Raw genomic sequence first — 19,627 nt, forward strand, 5'->3', positions numbered from 1 at the left:
TCTCTCTCTGTCAAATAAATAAAATCATATATATATATATATATATATATATATATATATATATATATTAAAAGCTACAACTTCAGAGAAGGCCCCCCAAACTACCTTCCCCCTAAACCTCTATATGCTCTATTAATGGTTTTAGTCAAGTCTCCAATACTCTCAATAAAGAGACGGGCACTTAACAGAGGAACCTGGAGAGGAGTTTAAAAAAGGGGTGGAGGGGGGGAGGCAGGATACTGTTGCTACTAACAGATAATTTTCCTCTAATAGCAAAGCTCTGGAAAACCCAGGGAACTTGGTTGGGAAAGACAGGCTCAAGTGAGGATCAGCAAGACCAAATGATACTCGCTTGACTGCTAAATAAATCAAAGGGTGGTAGACACCAGGAGGGTTAGCATTCCTTCACATGAAAAAAGGGAAGGAATGGCTCCTTCAGAAAACAACTGAACAACTTTATGAGAAATATCTCTAATTATCTAAATATCAACTAATTACTAAGAAACTTGCGCACACATACATTAAGATTGCTCCTGTCAATCTTGACGTCGTTTATTTAGTCTTTGGACTTCCCTTCGCTCTATCACGCTGACTTAGTAGAAAAGTTTGTTACTTCTATGCAAAACAGATACTTATCCATTTCCCAAATCATGCCCAACAGCAAAATCCACTACTATCAAAGATTAAGTTCCTATAGGGATCAAGAAAAGTAGCCTTCAGGCACCTGACTGGCTGCATAGTCAGTATGCGACTCTAGATCTCTGAGTCCTGAGTACGAGCCCCACATAGGACATGGAGCCTATTGAAAAAAGAAAAAAAGAAGAAAAGCTTATTTAGGAATGCTCCATACCTTTGAACTTGTTTTCTTAAAGACCCAAAATTTTGGCATAACCTTAAAACAACTGCAATCAACAAAAAGAAAAAAAAAAAAAAGAGCTTATATGGTTAAGTAAAGAACATTTAGGTTAAGTTAATTATATATTTCAGTATAGAGAGAGATCATTTCCAGGCATTTAAAACCCTAACAAGAAACACAAATTGAACTGGGAATATTCAAGGGTGTTACACAATGAAACACCACTGATTCTGAAGGTCACCAGCAGAGATTACAAAGTGTCTGGAAACCAGAGGCTAGGGAAGAAATTACCCATGTAAATACTATAACTGGTTTTGTGTTTGAAATAATCTGACAAAAATATCTTCAACTTCTGAGGAAACTAATATATAAAGTAACCCAACTGTCACCCAGTTTAGCATTCAAATGGAAGTTTATTTTTTTTTAAGATTTTATTATTTATTTGACAGAAAGAGAGATCACAAGTAGGCAGAGCAGGAGGCAAAGAGAGAGAGGGGGAAGCAGGCTCCCCACTGAGCAGTGGGGCTCAATTCCAGGACTCTGGGATCATGACCTGAGCCAAAGGCAGAGGCTCAACCCACTTAGCCACCCCGGTGCCCTTCAAATGGAATAGTTTAAAATCAAAAAGAAACAACTCATGAATCTCTGGTGCCATAATTTCTCACAATTCCATGTATTTGACCTCCGTATTCCCCTGCCTAGAATACCTTTCTTCTATCTTTGACCAATCCCTACTCACCTTTCAGCATGCACTTAATTGACGCCTCACCTAACAAAAGTAGAATGTCTCTACAGTAGATAAGACAAATCACAGGAGAAATTATTTAGCTTATGGATGTCACACATTAATCTTAACTGAGTCCTCCTTGAAATGAAGCATAACATCGAGATTTTTTTACAGTAAATTATCACTGTTTATTCACTGCCCTACGGATAGTCTTTTTGCCTACTTTTTCCCCCCACTCTTCCCCCAACCTTGTCAGGTGCCCCATCAAGTTCCCTCTAACAGAGGAAGCAATGCAGTATCAAATAGCATCATAAAATTGATTTTTTGGTAAACTATCAAATGCCTCTTATGAATTCCAGAACTAGTTTTTACTGATAAAGTCTTAAAGGGCATTTTAAAAAAATCTTCCCACAAACATGCCAGTGAATAATTTTTTAATAACAGAAGATCATGACAACCTTATAAACTACCAAAAAAAAAAAAAAAAAAAAAAACACTGCACAGTAAAACAATTTCTGGCATTTTTGAAAATACTTTCTCACTTTACATGAAATAGTTATGTGCTTCTGCTTGATTTTACTCTCCATTTTGAGATACTTTAGAAAAGCCACAAAATGCGTCCTACATGAAGAACAAAAATCCCTAGTAGGAGTTTGTGATCATAGCCTCTGAAATTTCAAAAGTTGCCACAATATTTTTCCAGTCCTGTAAACTCAAAGATATAACTCCTTGTTTCCTGCCATGAGAACAGGGATCATTTCCCTCACCCACTTGGTTAATATTAATTGGCTCTAATATTGGCAGCCTGTCTTGGTCAAGCCTTAGTCTCGCAAAACCATCCCTTATAATGAAAGAAACATAAAATATATTCTCCACAGTACGAGAAAAAGAGTTTGGATCAATCACAAACTCAAAATAGGACACAGGAGTATCAGGATACTTCTGAAAGTAAGTTTGCAACAATCCCAAGATTCTTTCTACTTCTTTTTCTGTTGTTTCTTGATTATTACTCAGGTCCAACTTCCTCAGCTTTGTAGGCATATCCCCATTTTCTTCCATTTTGAGAGCTTTTTTGAGGTGTTCAAGTCGGGGCCTTGGTGCAGGTTTGGACTTGAATGAACCAAAAATAAAGTGGAATGTCTCAGCTTGCAAAATCCAGGACGACGCCTCCTTCTGTACTGTGTCCCAGAAGGAAAGAACTATATTATCATCAAAGCCACTCAATTCCTCATGTTCCTCTTCCATCCAGTTTAGACCCACAAATATAAACAGAAAGTCACAAAACGCTACTTGGTTAAAAAAGCTCATATCGCAATTTAGTTGCTTTGCTTTTTCTTTACCCAAGTCAGAAGCCAGAACAAGAAACTGGGCATCGAGAGCAGCTTCTCTTGTTCGGCTCACTCCATCAAACAGGACATCGGCTTCTTCCAGCGCCAAGGTTAACGAGTCGCTCACGGTGTTCACTAGGTCATCACGGTTCTGCTGGACGTTATAGATGAGCTGCCGGTACTTCTTGCGGATTTTCCGGCATTTCTCCTCGTCCCCCGCGAGCCCTAGGAGGCTGGAGTCTATGCTGGCCTCCCCATAGCTGAGGTCGTCAGAGCAGCCACCAGCCCCCAGCGCCACTCCCACCTTCATCGGCTCCTCCCCATCATCCGCCTGCTTCACAGAGTACGCACTAGCGGCGATGGTCCCCACTGGCTCCTCTCCTTTCTCTACACCTCCCCCGAGGGAACCTTTCTCATCAGACATTTCCGCGACCGGCGCTCTCAGGGGACACTCTGCTAACGGCCTTCACAACGTTTTTCCTACAACAGCGGAAACTGAAGGGGGTCTATCGGAGCGGAGGATGTCGGCCCATGCGCACTGGCAACGGCCCGGAGGCCCCGCCCCAGCTCGCTCCGCCTCCCGGCGGCCCCGCCCCGCGGAGCCCAGACCCAGTGCGTTGGCAACCAGCTCGCTGTGGCGCACAGAACACGCGCAATAATGGGCCATCTCTCCACGCTGGAATAATACCTGCTCAAGGGTTAGCCATTAGTTTAGCAATTACTGACAGTGTTCTCTAGCTTTCAAAGAAATGCAAAAACTCTATGGGGGGAGGCGGGAGGCTACATGTTCTGCACTTTAAACCATTTGCTGTCACATAATGCAGTTAGGTCAATTATGTTTTTCGTTCTTACTATGATTTAAAGGTAGGGTCTCTGGGGTTCTGTCTTTTTGAAAACTAAGTCTGGCTATCCTGTAAACTGCCTATTAAGCCAAAAATCAGGAGTTGCAGAACGTCCACCACAAATGGGCCGAATTCTCAGCGCTCAGTTCCAAGGTGCTGTCTGGAATACATTCTTCATTACGCAAAAGCACATTAGTAAATAAATACCTTCCGGGCCCTCAAAAGCCAGACCCCTTCCAGTCAAGAGAGGAGGCAGACACCCGGCAAGTGAGCGTCTGAGCCAGCCCAAGGCAAAGGTGGGGGCCCGTCCGGCATTACCCAAGTGACCTAGGTTCTCCACCACCCAAGAGTGGAAGGATAAAGTGGGTTCAGCCTCTGCAAAAGAGCAGTTTATCTGGAAACCTGGCAAAGGGTAAAGGCCACAATCTCCCAATGGAGATAAATCTGAACCCTGAAAGGTGATTAAAGCTACAAAGATTTTAAAAGCAATCTGATATAAAGATATGAAAGCAAATGCTGTGAATCAAGTGACTACATTGGAAAATTCACCCACTAGTTCACTGGAAATTCAGTACAGTTGGAACAAAGGGCTTACCTCATCAGTCTCATAAGCAGCAAAGTATATGTAACAATAAGGAATACATTTTGTTTTTAAAGAAAACAAAAAAAAATGCACTCTCAACCCACAAGCTTTTCACTTCAACAGGTGCCCCTTTAATAGGGCAGAGGACACCACAGCCAGAACACCACACTGTACCTGTCAACCTGGGTTTCAAGGCACCAGGAAGTAAATTAGCTCTATATTGCTTCTTATGAATCTAAACTAGTTCATTTTTCCTTGTCTGTAGCAGAAAGTTTCTTACAAATGCATGAACAGCACAACCTAGTATTCAATTTCTCTAAACTTTTTATATTATTCTTCATCTACCACAATTTTTCTTTTCTTTTCTTTTTTGTTTTTTAAATTATTTATTTATTTGAGGGGCACCTGGGTGGCTCACTGGGTTAAAGCCCCTGCCTTCTGCTCAGGTCATGATCCCAGGGTCCTGGGATCGAGCCCCATATCCGGCTCCCTGCTCAGCGGGAAGCCTGCTTCCTCCTCTCTCTCTGCCTGTCTTTCTGCCTACTTGTGATCTCTATCTGTCAAATAAATAAATAAAATCTTAAAAAAAAGAAAAAGATTATTTATTTGAGAGAGAGAGGAGCAGAGGGAGAGGGACAACCAGACTCCACACTGAGCCCCATGCAGGGCTCCATCTCACAAGCCTGAGATCACAACCTGAGCCCAAATCAAGAGCTGGAAGCTCATATGACTGAGCCAACCCAGGGGCCCCCATCATAATTTTAAATAGAGGTAAAATTCAGAAGAAAAAAACATTTATTTTCCAAGAACACCAGGCATTATGGCTATTCATGCATATATATTATCCTGCTCTATCAGACTGAACATCTCTGAATCAAGAATCTGGCCTTAAATCTTCAAAGCAAAGCTGTTTTCACAAGGATACATTTGAGTATGCACACTGCAATATATAAATGAATATACATGAGAAACTTTGTTCCAGCACCTACTGCAAGCTATTTGGCACAAGACTGATTTCACAGATTAGTGGGAAAAAAGTAGATCCAACACACTGAAAATAAAAGTTTAATGCTTTTCAGAAAGTCAACCTTAACTCTTCTCTGAAATAAAGAAGCAGCAAGAGAAAAGAAAAACAAAAGTGCGCCCCCCAGGATCACCACAGGACCATCCATATTTTCCTCCCCAAGTTTGACCATTTACAAACCATTTAAGTATGTTTTAAATCTTAGATGAAAACACCCAGCTAATTCCGAGTTCCAAAAACAAAAACATTTCCTTTTATAGTTCACCATATTCTTGAGGAGCTTCTGATATCCTTTTCAAATTCAGTAAAAGCAATTTATAAAAGAATTCCCAAAAATAAACCAACCTTCCCACCCTAAGGTACCTATTTTCTCCTGTCTCAGAGGAGGGAAAACAGGCAGATACCAATTTGCTCTATACAGAGCCTTTCATCCAAGAATTTCAAAATGGTTTAGAAAAATAAATGAATTCTCCCAACCTACTTATAAAGTAATAATACCATTTACAGGGATTTCTCAGGAGATAACAACCCACACAACTTGCTCGGAGCAACAGAACACATCAAGGCAGGCATCATATTATTAAGTAGTATTTCCAGTGCCAAATTCATTCATTCTATACTAGCTAGATCCCTGTCCCTAAGAACCTTGGTAACATGTAACTTAGCTCACCCTCAAAAAGTCATACTTGCATAATATTCTGCCTTTTTAATTCTGCATTTAGAGCACAAGGTTTTAATGTTGCTATAAACTAAAAATCTCAAGTCTAGTGATTTTCCTAAATCATTTAAAAAAATGGGATTTCTACACTCATGAATCCTGAAATCACTAAATAGCAATTTTCTACCCTGAAGTCCAATTACTCATAATAATTATGTAAATGTACCTTAAAAAGAAGGAACAGCAATAAATAATTTCAGTTATGCTGGTAAACTTCTCTTTGGATTGTTAACAGAGAGCAAAAGTGCACTCGCTCTTCAAAGACCTCACTAAAGTCTACCATCCCCATTCAGTAAGGCTAGTTCAGGCAACCACGACACACAGCTTGGCCTCCAAGATAACTCAGCTCTTCTCCTCCCCTTTTCCTGTTTCAGGAGTTGCTGTCAAGAGCTCAACATGGCCCTACATTTCCTTTCTTCTTTTCTTCAGTTTTTTATATTTTCCGTTCCCTTTGCTCCAAGTTCAGACTCATTCATTCCCAGCTCCTAGGCTATCTCCCACAACCCCCAGTGTGCAACACGAACATGAGATGGATGTCACAGGTTAAAAGCCTCTCTGCAGCCAAACAAAAAAAAGAACTTACCTAGGGTCCCTGGGTTTTTTAAAGATTTTATTTATTTATTTGACAGAGATCACAAGTAGGCAGTGAGGCAGGCAGAGAAGGGGAAGCAGGCTCCCTACTGAGCAGAGAGCCTGAAGTGGGGCTCAATCCCAGGACCCTGAGATCATGACCTGAGCAGAAGGCAGAGGCTTTAACTCACTGAGTCACCCAGGCGCCTCTGGGTCCGTGGAGTTTTAACCATAGGATTAATCTGTAACAAACGGGCACAGAAGAAACCTCTGGGCCAAAACTGGGGCCAATCAGGTTTGGGTCCAACACTCAAGCAGATATGCTTATCCTGCTATGAGCTTCCTCCCTGAACTTTTCTGTTCCTTCTTTCACAGCAGTTTTCTCTCCCCTCATCCTGCCAGGGTATCTATTTAATACTTAGCTGAAAAGAGTCTCACTGATAAAAGTGCTAGTCTGAGTTGTCAGATTAGCAGGATGTTAGGTATGTTTTCTCTTTCATCTGAATTCCCTTTAAGGTTATGCTTGAGTGTATATGGTTTTGCTTTGGTTGGTGTTTTAATATTTAAGGTAAACTTTGCCAGGATCAAGGCAGATACACATTTTTTTAAATAACCATGGACAGGGGAAGGAGGCAAACCTGGGTTCTAATCTTGACCTATTACTAGTTTTTAGGTTCTCTTAGGTGGGTTGCTTAACTGCTCAACCTCCAGTTTCCTCATCGGTAATGTGGGAATACTACTACTTACCCACCGTAAAGCTACTGTAAGTATTGAAGGAGAATTGCGTGACAGATCAGATAATATTTTCAATTACTGAATACTTAGTAAATCTAAACCATCCCAAAGATAGCAAATATTTATTAATAAACATTAGAAACCAAACAGAAAAAAGTATACAAATCAGTAACCTCACTCTTAGGACAGAAAAATATTTTACTCCATATTCCATATCCATCTATCTGTAAGGAGGAATACAGGAATATACCCAACTACAACTAATACCGGTGGGAAAAAATTTGCCATATAATGCAATTTAAACATCTACTAAGGTTTCAGCTAATGGAAGTGTATATAGTATTTTGAAGAGGTAAAACTCTGTGCTACGTAATCTGAAGCAGGGTCTATTAAGAGTCTGAGGTTATTCTCATTGAGTGATTTCCTTCGATTTCAGCAGATTCTTTAAAAACAACAGCAACACAGTATCCAAAAGAGGCTTCAAATAACCATTCTATCCAAATAACATGGCTTTACTGCTAGTGAAGTAAAAGATGACTGTCAAGTCCCACAAAATAATGCAGACTTGAGCATTTAAATCCTTTAGAGTACATAAAGCCGCCACGCTTGCTTTGTGGCCAAACACTTCACAGACAGCAGAAAACCCAGTGCTGGCTGACTTACCAAGTCTCAAGAACTAACATAAACAAGGGTGTGGGTTGAGAATAGAACCTTTCAATTACAAGAGCAATTACCAACTCTTTTAGGACACACCTCAGAAATCAGCAATGACCAGGAGCATCATTTTGATAGACTATGGGGAAGGCAGCACTGGCTATGTGGTTTTTAAGGCAGTAGCCTTGCAGGAATTCACTCTGGAGGCCTAGGCTCAGATCAAAACTAGTGCTGTATTAGTTTCCACTTATTTTCTTCAGAGTCTGAGTTTCCTCCTTTGTCACATCAGTCTACTGAATGTCTTTTCTGCCACACAAGAGTGGTTGTCACTCTTTATAAAAAATCATATACAAACATTTGTTGACAAATAGACCTTAAATATATACACTGGCCCTGCAGATTTGTGCTACAAAGAGCAAAGATAGTGCCTAGCCCAAAGCTGAGAACACAGGTACTCAATAAATAGTAGCTAAATAAATGTAATGTTACTTCCTTCTCAACTGACCTGGACACACTTGCATTCGACAACGAAGGCAGACAAAGCTGCTGTCATACAGCTCCTTGAAATTCTGAACTGTTTAAATGCTGCCTAGAATCTCTCCAGAATATCTTAGGGGCTGGCCTCAGAGACATTCACAAAATCAGACATCCTGTAGCTAAATACCTCACTTGGAGTTGAGTTTCCTCTGGCCCTACCATCATCCATTCATTCAATAAATACTTAATGCAAACTAGGTGTTAAAACACACACACAAGATACAAAAATAAATCATTTTTGTCCTAAAGGAACACACAATTTAGTAGGCACAGAGGAATGCAGTTCCTCTCAGCAAGCATGTAACTAATGAATGCTGTTTGCCAGAGCTATGTTAGAAATACCAAGATCTGCATGGGCTCAGGCCTGAATCATGAATACACAATCACACGGGGGAGATCAGGCATGTATCCCAATAGCTGTAACACAAAGTCAAGTGCTGGCAAGTATGAGTACAACACCATGAACTTCACAGACAGTCCTGGATTCCATTCCTGGTGCTGCCATTTAACTAGCTGTGTAATCTAGGCATGTTCCTTACATTCCCAAGGCCTCCATTTTCTCACCTGTAAAACTAGATAACACCCCTTTCTGCACAGGGCTACTGTGAAAATTTAATCACCTAGGTGTTACAGCATTTAGTCTAATGTACAGTAGACATTCAATAAATGGTAGTTACTGTCATTAATAGGCATGCTCATTTAAGTATTTGCTGAACTCTAAAAGAGACATGGGATCTCAGATACAAAGAATAAAGCTAACTCTTCACTTCTGATACGTAATCCAAAAAATAGTAATTGGCAGGATTCCCCCTTTTCCAGAGATAAGAATTTGTGGTTAAGAATGGGTCTTGTACTGTGACACAGGTAGGCCATTGGAAAAGTCAGTTTGAGCAAGAAGATAAATCAGAAACTGGAATAAAGAATTGAACAAAGGAAGGAAATTTCAGGAACTCTAGCTGCGAGGGTGGTTCCACTTCCAGTAGGTAAGGGAGCAGAGGAAGAAATAACCAGAAAAGCAGGTGGGCACCAAGCCCTGGAGAAAACAGAATACTTAGCTCAAGGGTGTGCCCTACACCCTGCATGCAGATCTGGGGGCAGGGAAGGAGCAACCAGAAGATGCCTCAAAGATCCAGTCCACATGGGCTGGAAGGGGCGGGAGATCAAAAGTGGGAGGCTTGTGAGACTGAGGACCTGGAAGAGCCTGGCAAAAGTTAATAAAGACCGCGGGCATGTGCGGAAAACAGTCAAGCCCTGGCAAGTGAATAGACAGGAGAGCCCAGGGGCAATCTGAAGCCAGGACAGAATAGGGAAAGAACAGATGAAGAGCAAAAAGGAGGTCTGTGTTGTCCCTGAGTTCAAGTGGGAGGACAAGGCATGGGGTCTCAACACGGATTCACAACTACTAAAAATTTTGCTAGATAAATCAGCCCCAAAGAAATTTACTTGTCCTTACTTTACCCTTACCTTATGTCAGCGAACCTGTCCACATCCCCCGTCTTCAAAGCAGCCCTCCCATCCTCCTCAGGCCACCTTCTCTGCCAGAGCAAGAACACCCCTAATCTCCCCTGAAGGATTATGTGGGGAGGAAGAATCAAAAGACACAAAGTTCTCTGCCAATTTTGGTAGAGAATTAAGAAAGAAAGGGGATGGCTGAAGAGTTATTAAATTACCACCAATTTCCCAGTGTTTATTCGGTGAAGTGTCCGGTTTCTGGTAACTGTAGAAGTCAGGCTTGAAAGGAGGAGACCTGCCTTTGTTTAAATGTCTACCCACACGGCCACAACAACCGATTGTGGGGCTGGAGCCTCAACAGCAATAGGATCGCACCCGAGCTCCACCCACAACTGTCCAGAATTCACCTGGATGCGTCAGGCACTGCTTTCTGCCTGGCATCTGTCCTACTATTAACCTGAAGAAATTAAGTACCCTGTTGCTGGTTTTAGTCTTATCTCCCAAGACTATTATCTCAAACTACTAGTCTTAATTATGTCCTGCACTCAGTAATGTCAATACATACTTTTCCACTCTCTTCCCTTTTCCTCTCAATTTTCCCAATTCTAATTATTTAGCAACCAATCTTGACCAAACTACCTTATACGTGAAAGTAATCTCAAATGTGATATTTATCCTAAGAATTACCTGAGGGAACTTGCTTAAAATAAATTAAAAGGCAGATCCTAGCCCTTAAGGTTTACTTAAGACCTCAGGTAAAGCCCAGGCATGTACATTTAACAAGCACTCCAGGGGATTCTGCGCAGGTGGCCCATACACTAGTTTTCTTAAAAGACGCTTCCTTAAAGCAAGGTAGGTTTTGCTGCTGCTCCTACTACTGCTGCGGCTACTACTGTGTTTACTGAAGGAAAAGGGAGACAAAGGAACAAACAAGAGGAGAAAGGAAAAGCATGCATTTTAAGGAGGCCCCTCTCCCTTTTTTATCTTGCATTTAAGTATAAAATCTGAACCTTTTCTTTTGGTGAGGACTTTAGGATTCTAACACTAATCCTATAAACACTTAATTCTCCACTAAATAAATGCCTTTCTCCACTCAAATCCAACATGCCCTAGAGATTTTTCAAAACCCACCATTTAGCCCCAAATTTGGGCAACAGTTGGCTGGAAATCCACAAATATTTAAAAATCCGTCCTTACTGGGCGCCTGGGTGGCTCAGTGGGTTAAGCCGCTGCCTTCAGCTCAGGTCATGATCCCAGGGTCCTGGGATGGAGTCCCACATTGGGCTCTCTGCTCAGCAGGGAGCCTGCTTCCCTCTCTCTCTCTGCCTGCCTCTCCATCTACTTGTGATTTCTGTCAAATAAATAAATAAATAAATAAATAAAATCTTTAAAAAAAAAAAAAATCCATCCTTACCTCCTTGTGTCTTTTTCCATGCCTTACTACTCATTAGAAAACAACAACAAGAAAATGATACAAAGTAGAATGGTAAGCTTACTTAAAAGAGATGTGCGAAATTATTTTTTAAATTTTAATTATGACTTGGTGGTATATTTTCAATCCTGGCACTGCACCCCACTAAATGTATGAAATTAACCATCATATGGATTGAAAACATCAGACCATACCAATAAAGTGGATTCAAAACTTCTAAAAACTGATTCTTCTTACTCCCACTGATGCTAAAACCAGAACCATTTGTAGAATTTATATAAAGGTCAAGTGCACACATAACTTTTTTTTTCTTAAATAAAGATTTTATTTATTTATTTGAGAGAGAGACAGTGAGAGAGAGCATGAGCGAGGAGAAGGTCAGAGAGCGAAGCAGACTCCCCATGGAGCCGGGAGCCTGATGCGGGACTCCATCCCGGGACTCCGGGATCATGACCTGAGCCGAAGGCAGTCGTCCAACCAACTGAGCCACCCAGGCGTGCCCACACATAACTTTTTAAGTGCAAATTTATGACATAGGTAGAAAAAACAGAACAATCAGACAGAAAGTAGTATTAATAGACCTTTGTCTCATCTGACTTGCAAACTCAAGGTCTGACTAATACAATACTCTTTAAATCAAACTAAAAGCCTTTTTATCCATTAATTATTTCACATTAAGTTGCTATTTTGTTTCTGAAGTCTATCTGCATTTCCTAGTCCACTTCAAAATGGTAATAAGATTCCCTTAGAAGAAAAATCGCAAATAAAAATGCAAATTAATTAATATTCTTCCTCAATGTGAACATATGTAAGTAGATTTTTACATTTAACAGAGGCCTCAGGTTTACTTCTAAGAAGGCAATGTTTAAGTATGAGTTCCATTTCTTAAAAATTACATGAATACAGACAAGGACAAAAAGATAATCAGCGAACATTACAGCAAATGCATCAAAGTGATGAGATTAGAGGCTTTCTAACCTGGTAGCCAGCCACACCTGGTCTATGTTGGGTATCCTCCTAAACACGCACCCCGCCTCCAAGCATTCTGCCCCTGCCATAGCCAGACCCATCCACCCGACCCCGCAGTGCATGGTCCTAAGGAAGGAGTGCCATCACGCTTTACAAGCCAAAGGAAAGATTTTTCTCCTTTCCCTCCACCCAACTGTTAACTCTGGGCTAGAAAAGAGATACCTGAAGGGAAATGAACTCACTCCAGAAGCTTGCAGGTTGCGCTCCCCAGAGCATTAAAGAGGAAGATGATAGGGATGGACGAAGATCGGCATTTCCTGATACCCTTTTCTCAATACGTCAAACAACTCACTTTCGGCAGTTTACACTGCTGCTGGCAATTTCTGAATTATCTAGATTGACCAGGAGGGGCAAAGGAAGGCGAAATAGGAGGAAAACCAACTTTCTGAACGCGTGTTTTAACAGATGAAAAGTTCCACATTCCCATCCAAGCCTCCCCAGTTCTGAGTCTACCCGCCGACTCATCCATTTCCACCCCTCGATCGTGAGCCGGCCCCTGGGGGCTTCTTGGTCGTTTTTCAGGACATGCTCCGTGCGGAGGTCCGTCCGCAGCCACCGCGGCCTTGAGGGGAGGGCCGCGGGTGCAGCCGGCTCCACGGGCTCCCTCCCAGCGCCGGCGGGTAAAGAACGTTATTGCCCCCCACCTACCTTCAGGGTTGGACCATGACCGCCTATCTTCCGCCGCTTCACGAACACCACGGGCACTTCGGCTTCCGAGGTCAGCTCCGAGAGCGCTCTCTCCAGGCCGCTGGCGTCGTCTGCCGCACAAAAGCAAAGAGGGGCGCGGGGTCAGCCCCGCCGGCCGGGCCGCCGCGGGAAGTGCGCGGCAGGGGCGGGGCTTCCGTGTGCCCAACCACGCGGCCCGGGGCTCCCGCGCGCCGCCCCCCGCCCCCCGCCCGCACGCCGTCCCCGCGCTCGCGCCCGGCTCCCGCACACCCGCGCGCTGGCCGCAGCGCCCCGAGCGGGCTCCCGACGCGGGGGGGACGGGGGGCCGCCGCGCTGTAATGCCGGCCGCCTCGCGGGAGCAGGCGCTGCGAACGCGGCTCAGCCCCCTGCGCGCGCCGGCATCGCCGCTTCCAGCAGACGCCTCCCCCTGTAAGCTGCCTTTGAACTCTGCCTCCACACAGGACGCCAGAAGCCGACTTCCCAGGTTTCTTTGAAATTTGAAACCACGAGGCAAAATTAGGAACAGCCGGCGCTCTTAGAGCGCTTTCATTTCAGAAGCTTGAAGCCAGAGCAACACCCTGCTTGACAGACCGGCAGGTAATGGCCCAATTTTACAAACGGGTGAACTCAGGTAAGCAGTGAGTCAGTGATGGAATTAAAAATAGACTCCAGTTACTCGAACACCCTCGGGCCCATTCATGAGCCAGAAATCACACCAACTCTCCCGAGGGCGGCTGTCTGACAACAGTAATGGCAGCGAGCGCTCCTCCGGGCCTTTGCACCCACCGGCGCTTCACCCCCGCGGCTGCTCTTCGGAAGGAGGTCCCAGCGGGGCCTTTTCTCCCGAGTTCAAGCGGCCAGAAAGTCCACAAGGGGCCGTGCGCCCCGTTCCCCGCCACCCGGTACTGCCCGATCCGAGCGAAACACGCGCGGGGTCCCCTCGCTGCGGTCCCCGCGCGGAGGCTGGGGCAAGTCACGTGGTTCCGAGCCTCGGTTTCCCCAACTGGAAACTGGGACGATTTGACAGCTCAGGATTTCCGGGGATGCAATGGGGAAATTTCCTAAGAGAACTCTTCAGATCGCTCTCCTCCCTTAGCGCTGTCGAGGATCTGTCCGTCTCCTCGTCACATTATCATCCGCGTTCCCACAGTCGCGCAGTAGCGAACGACACACACACTCATTTTTTTTTTTTTCCCCCATTTCTGCACCCGGTCTCCACAGAGAGCTAGCGGAAGGAAGCCACCAGCCGAGCGGGGCCGAGCGGGGCCGACCGCGGCGGACCGGGGCCGGCCGGTCCCACCGACGCACGCGCAACCGCGAACGCGGCCAAGAAGCTCGCCGCCTTGGAAGAGCTTCACCCGGACTCAAACACACCTCAAAACAGCTCCGCTTTCCGCGACCCGAAGCGCACGCGGCCGGCGGCGGCCCCCGTCCGCGGCCTCACAGCCCAGAGGCTCGGAGCTCCGCCGGCTGTCCGCGAACCCACCGCTGGCGTGGACCCGAGCTCCGGGCAGCAGCTTGTGCGCGCCGGCGGCTCCCAGGCGCCGCGGACTGCGGCGGAGCGAGGGGAACGGGCGGCGGGATCCCCGCGGCCCCTGCAGGCCACGCCCTGCTCGGAACGGGCGGGCCTGTCGCCAGAGTCAGAATGACAAAGCAGAAATCCACTCCCGTGCGGCGCTGCCGACTACGCCGACGGGCTTAGCGAAGTGGGACCTCCTAATTGGGTGACACACCACATCCTCTTCCTGCTCGGAGCGCCCCCAACCCGAGGAAGGAGCAAAAACAATGCGAGGAATGTTTGGAACCAGAACCCAAAGCCGAGGGTTTTAGCGAACAAAACTGGACTCTGCCCTGAGGCAGGGACTCCGGAACTTGGCCGCCCCCTGTAATCACGAGAGGCTCTTTATTAAAGATCCTGACGCCTTCGTTCCCACTCCCAGGCATTCTGCGGTAATGGGTATTGGGTGCGACCAAGGCATCTGAAGTTTTGGGGTTTTTGTTTTTGTTTTTGTTTTTTTTAACTCCCTGGGTGATTCTAGTGAACAGCAAAGTTGGGGACCCACTGCCCCAAGGTAATGGATTAGTCAGTCTGGCGATTCTCTAAAGGAAATTATCAGGCTTTCAAAAGAAACACCTAACTCATGCTGGGTAATCCCGAAAAGTGACAAATTCTCACCAACACAGGACTTCCCCTTAACCTCCTTCCTCCTTAAGCCACTCAGGTTTGGGTTTGTTATGTTTGTTTTAGGGAAAACTGTCTTTGATTCCAGCCGTGCCAAACCACCTGCCGCCGCCCGAGTGAGCCGCGCTCCCTCACACTTCCTGCTCTTACTCAGACTCTTACTCAGCACCTTGCATCAGTAGGTAGCTGCGAATATTTGCTGAGTAAATAAATGAGTGCATGAATGTCTCTCCCACTTCTTTGTCTGGGTGCCGGCCCAGGGAAGCAGGCGGGGGTGAAAGGACTGTTGGCTTCTTAAGGCTTCAGGGCAGCCTTGCCTTCTCTGAAGTGGCAGGTGAACCACAGTTCACACCTGTGGGTCCATTCATAAGCCCAGGTTAGAGGTTTCGTATAATGCCTGTCAGCTTCTGAACACACATGCACTTGTGCAAACACACACACACACAGAGCATACTGTAATGGTCACTCTCCTTGCAGGTTGATTGTATACCCCAAAGTGCATGCCTCACCTCCTCTGGGGTCCTTTGAACAGAGTATGGGTCTAGAACAGGTGTTCAGGAAACAACGAGATTTAAGAAGCAAAGGATGAACAATGAGAGGGCAAGAAAGCCAGGACTCCAGAGTGGAAAACATTTCCTCCTGGCTGCTGGGCCCAGCTCTGTTAACCATTTTTATATGCCTTAACTCATTTAATTTGCACAGGTAATGACCTATGAACCAGGGTCATAAACTCCTCGTTCCTAAAATATATAGAAACTACAGCTTCCTTCAAAGGTATGTCTCAAGATAGAGAGGGACTGTAAAATCACTTAACTGGAAATAATATACTGAAAGCAAGTGATAAGGATTGATTTCTATGAGCCTCTTATCATAGGTCAGAGTTGCCATAGTTTGCATCTTATAACAGCGTAACAAAAAAGGCATTTCTAACTTCAGTGTTCTTAAGTGAGCAAATTATAACACAAATACTTAGAGTTGCTCCATATAGCTTGTTTTTTAAGTTAACAAAAATCACTTTCAAAAATCATTTTCAAAAATCTTCACTTTTCTTTCAGACCTTTCTTGCTGCAGTTAAGGGCTCAGATGCCTTACGCTTGTCACAAAATACAGAGAACTCCTTAGCTACTTAGTTTCTGGGTAATGGGAGAAGTACCTCATCTCCCACCATTTCTCATCACACCGCATTTGGTCTAGACCTAACTCTAACATCTCTTGACTGAGCTCATGTTATTACACTGCCTAAAATAAGCTTCCTCCCTAAGGTCTACTCCTTCAAAGCTCATCTGAAATGTCATGTCTTCTGGGAAACCTCTGATTCCCACCCAATGCTGATAGCTTGTTCCCTATTCTGGGGGTTCCAAATACCTAAAAATAATTATAAACCATGTAAATCCAAGAGGGTTTTGGGGAGGCCAACTCTTGTCCCAGAACCTGCTATATATATAGTAAGTTACTCAGGAAAGGCTGGAAAAGATCCTCAATGTTCCGGAGCTCTCCTGTAAGCACACTGTAAACAGAAGTAGGCAGGTATCTGATTGAGGGCCCTATTGTATTAAACTACCATTCCTCCTATAATAAGTTTCTCTCACACACATATACACCACACTGAGCTAGAACAATCTTCCTGACCTTCAAATCTTCTCTGCTCAAAACTTGTAGCTCTCCAAGACCCTCAAACTCCAAATTCCTCAATTGTACTGACAAGGCCCACCCTTGTTAAACCTAGCTCTCCACAAACTCCATACCTTACTAATACAACAAAACATTACTAGAGAAAATACAGAAATGAAAAGTGATGTCACTTCAAAGTCAAGATCCCAAACTTCAATGTGTCCCCAAAGCTGCCCAGCAGTCCTTTGTGTCTCTGGTAGATTTGTTTTCTTAGTTTCCAAAGTAAATACTTCATACTTACTCCTCTTTTCTCAAACCTCTCATACACCTATACCTTGCCATTAACTCATGACCTGCTTTCTACCTTAAGAAAATAGAATCAGTTGCCTGACTGATTGTTCTGTCTAGAACTCCCTCCCATTTTCCTCTCAATCACCAAGCTGCCATATTCTCAACCTTCACCCTTGTTTTAATGAAGGCCGATTCCTCCACTTGTGTACAGATTCTCCTTTCTTCCTGCCTTCTCAGTCTTCAATAACTTCACCCCTGAAATTAGCTTCCCTCTCTGGCATCATCAATTTCATGTTCTCTGCCTGATCATTCTCTCATCATATAGATACTGTAGTTTTCCCATTTAAAAAAAAAAAAAAGTCTCCCATGAGCCCATGTACCCAGCCCCATAGTTACCATTTCATTGTTCCCCTTCACGGGGGGGTGGGGGGGACCTGTTTTGAAAGAATTCTTTGTACCCTGAAGAAGAAGTAAGGTACAGAAGTTAGGAATGATCCAAGAATATGGCACTTGAACAGAGACCAGATTGAAAGGAGGGAGCAAGACTTATGAGGGGGGAGATCTTCCTAAGCAGAGAAAACAGGAAGTGCTCAAGTCCTAAACTGGGAGCCTGCTTGACTTGTCCAAAGGTCCACAAGAGAATCAGTGTGTCTAAAACCCAGTGAACAAGGAAGAAAGTGGTAGATAATAAAGCCAAAGGAGTAGCCAGAGGCCAGAACGCAAAGGCCATAGGACTTTGGATTTCATCCTAAATGTGAAAAGAAGCCAAAGAATCACAAGATAGGACAGGGAAGTAATCTAGTTTGTATCTCAGAAGGTTTGTTCTGCTGTGTGAACAGAGTAAGGCAGTAGGGACTTGGAATGGAGGAGCACAGACCAGCTAGAAAGTTGTTATGGTGGTCCAAGCTAAAGATGAGCAAGGCTTGGGTTGAGGGGTAAGAAGAGATATTTGAAGGTAAAGCTCATAAATTTTGCAGGTGGGTGAAATGAGGGACATAAAAGAAGGAGAAGATTCGATGACTCCAGAGTTTTAGCCTTGGCAACTGGGTAAATAGGGTTTGGGACAAATCCACAGTATGGTTTTGAGAGACCTGTTGTTATCCAAATGGAGATGTGGGTAGGCAGCTGGTGTGCAAACCTGGAGTCGGTGGGGAGCAGGGGGGTGGGGGTGGAGGGGGGGGGTCAGTGCTAGAAATAATAATCTGGGAGTCAAATATAAAAGATCTTTAATACTGTGTATATTAGTCAGGGTTCACCAGAGAAACAGAGCCAACAGCATGCAGAGAGAGAGAGGGAAACAAATTGGTCCTCAGGATTGTGGGGGTTGGCAAGTCCCAAACCTACAGGACAGGCCAACAGGCTGGAAATGACAGCAGTCTTAATGTTGTGGTCTTGAGTCTCAAGGCGGCCTCAATTCCTTCCTCTTCAAGAGACCTCGATCTCTTCTCTTAAGGCTTTCAACTGACTGAACAAACCCCACTGGCATTAAGGGAGAGCAATCTGCCCCATTCAAAGTCTACTGTTTTCCATATTAATCACATCAGAGAATACCTTCACAGCAACATCTGCCCTGGTGTCTGGCTAAACAACCAGATTAAGATTAACGATCATACATCAGACTAGGTGAAATGACACAGGGAGTTAATATAGTTAAGAAGTGGAAGACATGGGGCACCTGGGTGGCTCAGTTGGTTAAGCAGCTGCCTTCGGCTCAGGTCATGATCCCAGCGTCCTGGGATCGAGTCCCACATGGGGCTCCTTGCTCCGCAGGGAGCCTGCTTCTCCCTCTGACTCTGCCTTCCACTCTGTCTGCCTGTGCTCGCTCTCGCTCGCTCTCTCTCTGAAAAATAAATAAAATCTTTAAAAAAAAAAAAAAGAAATGGAAGACAGTCGGGACTGAGCCCTGGCAGAGTGCAGAGGAGGGGAAGGGTCCATTAAAGGAGCCGGAGAAGAAACTCGAGGGAGGTGGGAGGAAAACCAAGAGAATGTGGGGTCTCAGAAGCCAGTGAAGAAGCGCTCCCCAAGGGAGGGAGACCAACTATGTCAAGTACTGCTGAGAAATAGTCCAAGATACAAACTGAGTCATGGATGTCATTACTGATTTTTGTGAAAATGAGGGAGGAAACAAAGCCTGATTAGAGGAGGTTCAACAAGAAACAGGAAAAAAGGACACGGAGGGAGTGAGTATAGCCATATATTCTTTGTTTTTTTTTTCTATAAAAACAGAAAGGTAGGGGTGGGGGACACCTGGATGGCTCTGTAGGTTAAGCCTCTGCCTTCGGCTCAGGTCATGATCCCAGGGTCCTGGGATCAAGGCCAGCATTGGGCTCCCTACTCAGCAGGGAGTCTGCTTCTCCCTCTCCCTCTGCCTGCTGCTCTGCCTACTTGTG

The 19,627-nt window shown here is 44.6% G+C and overlaps 2 protein-coding genes across 3 annotated transcripts in view; both read right to left on the reverse strand.

Moving 5' to 3' along the window:
• Nucleotides 1–14,726, reverse strand: part of TXNRD1 (thioredoxin reductase 1) — a 64,886-nt gene extending 50,160 nt beyond the window's left edge. The window contains exons 1-2 of one of the 2 annotated variants that reach the window (XM_059402219.1): nt 14,640–14,726; nt 13,136–13,245 (exon numbers count right to left, since the gene is read on the reverse strand). The gene's annotated coding sequence lies outside the window, so the exon portion shown is untranslated. The other variant, XM_059402218.1, reaches the window with a different exon arrangement.
• EID3 (EP300 interacting inhibitor of differentiation 3) lies at nt 1,074–3,446 on the reverse strand. Its single transcript, XM_059404628.1, has one exon. It carries the CDS (start codon nt 3,333–3,335, stop codon nt 2,226–2,228), a length of 1,110 nt encoding a protein of 369 aa, XP_059260611.1. The 5' UTR covers nt 3,336–3,446; the 3' UTR covers nt 1,074–2,225.
• Nucleotides 14,727–19,627: the final 4,901 nt, after the last annotated feature.

Source organism: Mustela nigripes, chromosome 6, assembly GCF_022355385.1.
Source record: "Mustela nigripes isolate SB6536 chromosome 6, MUSNIG.SB6536, whole genome shotgun sequence".
NCBI lineage: Eukaryota > Metazoa > Chordata > Mammalia > Carnivora > Mustelidae > Mustela > Mustela nigripes.